This window comes from Lathyrus oleraceus, chromosome 5, assembly GCF_024323335.1.
Source record: "Lathyrus oleraceus cultivar Zhongwan6 chromosome 5, CAAS_Psat_ZW6_1.0, whole genome shotgun sequence".
Lineage (NCBI taxonomy): Eukaryota > Viridiplantae > Streptophyta > Magnoliopsida > Fabales > Fabaceae > Lathyrus > Lathyrus oleraceus.
In genome coordinates this window covers 262,258,811-262,266,769 of record NC_066583.1, presented here as the reverse complement: position 1 = coordinate 262,266,769, position 7,959 = coordinate 262,258,811, and the positions used below count along the sequence as shown (strand labels likewise).

General features: G+C 34.7%; 1 protein-coding gene across 1 annotated transcript; it reads left to right on the top strand.

Moving 5' to 3' along the window:
* Positions 1-3,390: 3,390 nt before the first annotated feature.
* Positions 3,391-6,073, top strand: LOC127083745 (protein-L-isoaspartate O-methyltransferase 1). Its single transcript, XM_051024077.1, has 4 exons — positions 3,391-3,642; positions 3,811-4,084; positions 4,967-5,131; positions 5,598-6,073. Exons 1-4 carry the CDS (start codon positions 3,457-3,459, stop codon positions 5,846-5,848), a joined length of 876 nt encoding a protein of 291 aa, XP_050880034.1. The 5' UTR covers positions 3,391-3,456; the 3' UTR covers positions 5,849-6,073.
* The last annotated feature ends 1,886 nt before the right edge of the window (positions 6,074-7,959 follow it).

Below are 7,959 nucleotides of genomic sequence, written 5' to 3'. Positions count from 1 at the left end.
AGATAGGAGTGCACATCTTCAAAACCTTGATTCTTTTAGGGAAAATGGGGAAACTTTTGAACAAAGATGTCTTGTATAATGATATGATGAAGATGATCCAAAGTTGGTCCATTATTATGCCACATACTGATATAATCAACACTTCTAGCTTAGGGATCAAGAGATAGGAGAGTGTGATCCACTTCCATTTTCTTGCAATTCTCATTCAACTGATGAAGTAATTGGCCATTTGAGATGCCCCAAGTCATAAGAAAACCCTTTTAGCTTGAATGATCATGAAGTGGAGGATAGCTCAATATCTTTTTCATTGATTATCACCTTTCTTCCTTCTGAAGCTTGAAGAAAAATCACAAGAGAGAGATGCCTTGATCCCTAAAACCATAGAAAACAATATATGCATGAAGTATATATGATGATAAAACATAAGCCAATAAGGTCACAAGGAAGAGGGTAAATTTTGGGGTACAACAATAAGTTGTGTTAAAGGGTGTAAAAATTGAGCAAAGAGAAAGGTGAATGAAATTTGTGAATCCTTGAGATTGTGAGAAATGATCACTCTCATTTGATTAGGAAATTTTTTGTTTCAATTACCTTGAGATAAGACCATTCTTTGTTACACAAGCCACACTACAACCCTTTAAAGTCCTTAGTGATTTATACTTTTATACTTTCAATATGAGTTTTTTTAGATGAATGCATAATTTGATCAAGATGTTAGCAAGATTGTTGGGTGTGAGTTAAGTCCCTCATGTTTGTTTTTCATCCCTCGATGAATTTTTTTGTTAGGTGTGATTCATTCTTGAATATGTATTGTTTTCGAATTTTGACATGTATGTTGTGCTTAGATGTGTTTCATGATCATGGTGTCGTTGTAGTATAGTGGTGAGCATTACTTTGCTTGTACTTTTGAAATTCGAATCATGCATTTGTTTCGTTTGTAAAAACTTGTTTGATCATGATTTCTTGGTAATTGCTCTTGTTCCTTTAGGTTTGATTGATTCTTGTTTGAGGACAAACAAGTTTAAAATTGGAGAGAGTTTGATAAGTACTAAATTGGGTTATAATTGATATATAAAAACTTGGAATTTTTTGGACTATTTTGCAGTTTCGTGGTTGAATTCTCCATGTTTGCCACGAAATGTCATATGAATTGCAATTAGCTTTGGTATCCTTGATTTTATGTATTAGTGTGCCGAAAATGGTGCAAGAAACCAAAGGAAAATACACAAAACAAAGAAGGAAAAAAGCTAAGAATTTGGGAAATTCTGGCATGTTAGCACGACGCCAACTGGCAAGCAGGAAGCGAGCTCGTTGGGCGAGCTTTGGCAAAGCAAGAGCGAGCAAAATTAATTATATTCTAGGAGCAAAACTCGTGTTGATCGCCCAACAAGGGCTTGACATTTTGAGTTCGTCAGGTGAGGTCTTGGTCTTCGGGCGATGATAGATATTTTTGCTAATGACAGTTTGATACGCTCTGATTGTCAGTTGGGCCAAAAAGCAACTTTCGTCGGGCGAGACATCAAATTTCCAACTTTGTACAAATAGATCCAAATCAGATTTTAAGGTATTCTCTTTTTTTTTTCAGATATATTTTCATTTGCTATCCTGAAATAGGCAAGAGAAGCCATTTTTGAAGAGAGTGAGGCTTAGAAAACAACAAGTTAGGGTGCTTCTTGAATATCCAAAGTTGGATTCGTTTCTATCATTGGGAAATCGCGGTGGATGCTTGTTCCTCTTTATTTTTATCTTCGTATATAGCTATGTGTGTAGCTAAATCCCCTTCTTGTTGGGATTGGATATAAGGTCACTTTTATAGTATGTATTTTTATTAATCATGGCGTTATGTATAATCTACTCACGAATCTATATCGATGTTATCCTTATTTATTTATTGATTTGAATAGTTATTGAGAAATACTCTTCGAATCTAGATCTAGGATAATCATATGTTATATGTTAAACTCTAGACATAGATTTAGATTTAACATTCACGTGAGTATCAAGTCTTAATGCTCTGTATTGTTTGATAGGCTGAGAGATCGTCGATTAAACAATACGGTAGAACTCTCAACGAGAGTTTAGACATGAACTCCGTTGTGAGCGATACATGATGATATTGATGAATGTTTAGATTGTGCATAACTGATTGGTAAATTACATATTTGATAGTTGGATGAAATTCAATCCTGACAAGTTCTCACCTCTCTGAAACTTTATTTTTCTATTATCTGTTTTACATAGCGTAACTTTAAAAATAAATCTTGCAAACTTAAGCTTAAAATCTTAGTAACTGTTGAATGACATTGATATCACATTAATCCCTATGGAGACGATAAACAAATACTTATCCATGATAGCACTCATACCGCAATCAAACAATTACCTTTTTAAGAAATTACATTCTGATGTATTATTACTCATTTACGGGTCAATTCAACAAAAGGATGACTTTTTCATCAAAATTTGCTTATTATTTTTGTTTTATCTGCTTGTTTGCAAGATGTCGATTATTTTTTATAAACACTACATTTAAAAAACTTTGAACATAAAAACATTTGAAAAGAATAATAAATTATTTTGATTTTTGAAATGTCTAAAGGGAGGTTGACAGTCCCCAATGATGCACTTGTCACACAAAGACACAAAATCACTTGCAGGTTGCCATGACCCATAAGACACAGAAGCTGAATTTCTCTCAGGGACAAAAAATGCAGAATGCCAACAACAGATTAAACTTGGGGCATCAAGAGCATCCACGTTCATCTTAGGGCTTGTTCCTACGAATGCCCAATTTTCCTGAGTGAATCTTGGGCTAACGTAGCTAAGAAAGATGAGATTGTTAATTTAGGTGAAAACACATGTTATCCATTTCAATTGGAGGTTAAAAAAAGGGAAAAACAAAAAGAAGGAGCTTGAGGCAAGCAAAGGTTTTAAGGTGGGGTGCTTCAACCGTTCACATCACTAATTTCTTTGGCGGGGTTGTGTGTATATTATTTTTCTTTCTATCTATTTTAATTTTCTTTGTTCTTTATTTTTTATAGGATTTTGGTTTTGTCCCTGATCTTTATAATATTTTCTTTCGTTTAATATATTTTGCTACTTAAAAAAATTATGACAAACTCAAAAGTATTTGGATGAAATGATAAGAGATCTCTTTTAATTTAATCAAAAAATTTAGATTTGAAATCGATCCTAAACACACAACACTGCTAAATTCTTTTGAGGGAGAACTTTTTCATCCATTAAAATCATATTCGATCCAAAAGATTAATCTTTACGATTGTATATCCAACTTCGACAAAAAATTGTGACAAACGGCAAGGAGAAGTGAGTGGGTGATGTGAACTTGTGAAATAGTAACAAGGAATGGTTGACACGTGTGGATGGTATATGATGATTCGGCATGAGCGTGTGAAAGAAAATTGTGGAAAGAGTGTGAGATAGAAAGCTATAGAAATGAACGTGGGCTACTACTACCACCCTTTCTCTTCATTGGCGCATCATTCCAGCGTCTCGTGTTATGCACCAATAACACGCACTTCTCAAACCCTCTTACACCATCATCGTCCTGTTTCTATTTCTTTCTCCTTCTTCCAAAACCCTAATTTCTATACGGGGAACACTATCTTCTTCAAGATGCAGGTAATTCAACTTCTTCCCTCCCTCATTTTTACACTAATATTCCTAATATTCGCAATCACTGTGTTTGAATTGACGATTTAGGGTGAAATTGAGTGGAACCAAATATAATAGGCTTGTTAGATATTTATTTTTCCATTCCATTTATGTTTTATTGTAAAAAAAATACAGCGTTTCTGCTCTGTAAGTGGCAAAAATAAGAACAAAGCAATGGTGGAAAGGTTGCAGCATTTTGGAGTAATCATGTCAAATAAGGTGGCTGAAGTGATGGAGACTGTTGATAGAGCTTTGTTTGTACCCAGTGGATCAGCATCACCTTATGATGATAGCCCCGTCGCCATAGGCTACAATGCCACTATATCTGCACCTCATATGCATGCTACCTGCCTTCAGTTGCTGGAGGAGAATTTGCAACCTGGGATGCACGCTCTTGACATTGGCTCTGGTATATAAATTGTATAGTCAATCAAATCAACCTGTTTATAGTTATTTATTTCTATTAGAAGCTGTAATTCTAATAAATCCAAATGTATTTACTGATTCAAGAGAAGTAAAAGTTGCTTGCTAGTTAGAGAATCATGTTTTGCTAGGCATTCCATTACTATTTGTCCTTATTTAATTTTTGTTGTTGCTGTGTTATGGCTTAAATGCACCAAGTAAAATCATTAAGCTACTACCAACATGGTGTGACACAAGTTGTAGATGCTTGAGTCCCTTAACCGTTTGATTAGGGATTTGATCTCTGGCTGGTGGGTATGGAAAAACATATGCTGGGGAGATCAACTTGTTACCTCAAGGGATTAATTTCTATTTTTGTGAGTGAGGATACCTTGGTTTTACAAAAAAGAATTGTTAAGTTACTACTTACTGTTGTATGTTAATGCGACTGATTGTTGAGATAGATGATATAACCTAGACTAGTTGATGACAAGCGGTAATGATAAGGATGAGTCGAAAAAACTGGATATTAGTGCCCGAACACTAGATTGCTTAGCATGTGGATGCAGAGTAGATTCTTAACTATATGCAAGCTTCCATCCCTGGAGGAGTTATATAGTTTTAGAGCAAGATATTGTGAAGATGTTATGATAACATTACCATGACTGTGTTTGTTGAAAGGAAATTAGAAATAACATCAGGGTTCTCCTATTGATTTACTCATTCCCAATTCAAGGTGGAAATTTTGGTTGTTTGAAGATGTGAGATATGGAATGACTGATGTTTTATATTAGAACATTTTTGTCCTTTTTTTTCTTCTTTTTTTCACTTTCCTCATTGCTCTCTTCCCGTGGTGTTTATAATTTCCACCTTTTGAGCGTGTTTGCAGGAACAGGGTATTTGACTGCATGTTTTGCCCAGATGGTTGGACCCCAAGGCCGCGTTGTTGGTGTGGAGCATATTCCTGAGTTGGTTTCTCTTGCAATAGAAAATATTCAGAAAAGTGCTGCAGCTACACTGTTGAAAGATGGTTCCCTTTCTGTACATGCTGGTGGTATGATTTCGAAAATTTCTGTGAATCTGAAAGATTGAAGCTTTTCATCTTAGCATGGCAATTGAATCTAGTTGACTATGAAAGTTGAATCTAGTCCTTGTTCCAGGTATAAGGGATGAAGACTTGATGCAAATGATTAACTAATTTTAATTCTGTTGAGTCCATGAAATAAACAGAGAAAATATAACCTATTTGCCAAGATCTATGATTTCTTGGAGCTAATTAAGTCCACAAAATATGAAAGTAGAGTTGATCCAAAAATATTGTTCTTGTTATGGTTATCTGAGATTTTTTACTGTGGTGTTATACTCTTGAAGATTAAATCTAGTTGATTCATTAAACTATGGCTGCATAGAAGGTAATCATGTCAATTGAAACTTTTGAATTAGTAGTGTTTGTACCAAAATGAAAAAATGAATTAGCACGTTGATAATTTCAAATATTTGATGAATTGTTATGTTGACAGATGGAAGGGAAGGTTGGCCGGAGTTTGCTCCTTATGATGCCATTCATGTTGGAGCAGCTGCACCAGAAATTCCCCAACCACTTATTGACCAGTTGAAACCTGGTGGGAGAATGGTGATCCCTGTTGGTAACATATTTCAAGACTTAAAGGTGGTCGATAAGAATCCTGATGGTTCTATCAGTATCCGGACTGAGACCTCTGTTCGTTACGTGCCCCTCACTAGTCGAGAAGCTCAACTTCGCGGCTACTAAGATGGAGGCTAAATCCTGAATTTTGGAAAGCTTTTAGGAGTCGGTGTTTGCAACTTGAATGTACACATATGCCCATAGAATTTGTATAGTTAATTTTTCTTGAATTTTGGAAGGTTTATACAGATATCTATCGGATGTTGGAACTTGATAGTAAAAAGGTTCGTGCTGTTAGAATTTGGATAGTAAAAAGGTTCGTGCTCTTCTAACAGGATAGATTCATTTAAACCATTTGCAGCATTAATCATTTTCATATGAAATGAGTCTGTCTTCTGTTCTTAATTTCTAGTTTTTTTTTTTTCATCCTCTGGTTTCCAGAAAATTTCTAGTTTTGTTTTTCTTAGGGGATTTCTAGTTTTGTTTTTTAATCTGAAGACTTTTTTATTCAATTTTATGCTTTACACAATTTATATATTTTTGTGAACAATTCTTTTAATGAAACTTTTATGAAGTTTTATTTTTTTAGTGATAATTTGGTTATATTAATACACCGACATGGCTGTGGTCTTGGAACTGTTGACATCATGACTGTTGGCAGGTTACTTTGTCCATTTCATGAGGTGTTAGTTCATCACCTGAAGCGTTCATAATATATACATCTCAGTATCTTGGTATTTTGTAAGTGCGTCATTTCAGAGGTACAATTCTGTAATTCTTATGAAAATGGTTTGATTACATAATCGTGACACTCCATAATTGCTTAAACTTCTAAAAAAGTTCAAGAACCCCCTTATCTTTATTCATCTTTTTCTATAAGAGGCAAATTTGTATTAGATTACAAATTGAATTACATGTAGTTGCGCGAATATCGTAGAACGGGAAAGGGGCTAACAACAGGGACATGGAGAACTGACCAAAATCTTATCTTGCTGGTTTGAATGGTCGGACAAGCATTGTTGGAGCGATAATCTGCCCTGATAACAAAACTCGCCGAACCACAACTTATCGAGTTGCAACTCACCCAATTATTTCATCCATTATATCAATCCCATCCATTCAAACTAGGGGTTATAAAAGTGTATTTCCGAGATATTCAGAAGATACATTTCTGAATACTCAGAAGATATATTTTTGAATAATTTTTTTTAGTAAAATTGAGGTGTCTCACTTACAATGTTTTTTTAATGTATATTTAATGTGTTCTAATATGCATCTTTGAAATATAAAAATGATAAAATTAAATTTTTAATATGTTTACTCTCACCTGATGGATTAGATGAAGTAATCCCCTTAATTTTTATTGTTTATTTTCAATTGTTATTTTAATTCCTTCAAATGGATTTGGCTTCTTTGTTGTAAGATTCACTAAGGATGGTGGGGTATTGAAATGTAATTTGTCCCATTAATGAAAATGAATATTTAGAATGTTATTTTTATTTCTTAATCATTCTTTCTTAGTCCAAGCTTGAAGATGAAAGAAAATGGTAATTTGAGTATCAAACTTCTAGTGTTTGATAGCAAGAACTAGAATTGTTAGATGATTCAGATGCGTGTGTTGTTTGGCGCTCAAGATTTTCTTGATCTCGTCAATAATGGTACATTCAGGTTGCACTTCCCGTAAATGCAATAGATGCACATAGAAATGTTCAGTTTGATATGAGGAAGAAGGATCAAAAGGCGTTGTTCGACATCCATCAGTGTGTGGATGTGAACGTGTTTGAGAAAATCATTGATTGGACGACGACGAAGGCTGCGTGGAACATACTGGTATGGTGCTATGACGGTGATGCATCAGTGAAGAAGGTAAAGCTCCAGTCTTTACATAAGCAGTATGAGAATCTCAACATGAAGAACAATGAGAAGGTACCTGAATACATCTCTAGAGTTATTCTAATCACAAATGAGATAAAGTCGTGTGGAGAAACTCTCTCTGAAGAAAGCATCATTGAGAAGGTGTTTAGATCTCTTACTCCTCAGTTTGATTACATTGTTGTAGCAATTGGACATTCTAAGGATCTGAGCACCATGAGAATAGAAGAGATGCAAAGCAGTTTAGAGGCACAAGAGTTGTGTTTGACTAAGAGAAACTCTAAATGGAGGTAGAGCAGCAGGCTCTAGAAGTAGCTTATGGTAAGAAATATCAGAAGCAATCTTGGTCAGAAGCCAGGAAGACA

Bases quoted from the DNA above. Each gene is read 5' to 3' on its own strand.
- LOC127083745 (XM_051024077.1), top strand. From the start codon at position 3,457: ATGAACGTGGGCTACTACTACCACCCTTTCTCTTCATTGGCGCATCAT. The intron at 3,643-3,810 runs GTAATTCAACTT...AAAAAAATACAG, and splicing joins CTATCTTCTTCAAGATGCAG to CGTTTCTGCTCTGTAAGTGG. The intron at 5,132-5,597 runs GTATGATTTCGA...TTATGTTGACAG, and splicing joins CCTTTCTGTACATGCTGGTG to ATGGAAGGGAAGGTTGGCCG.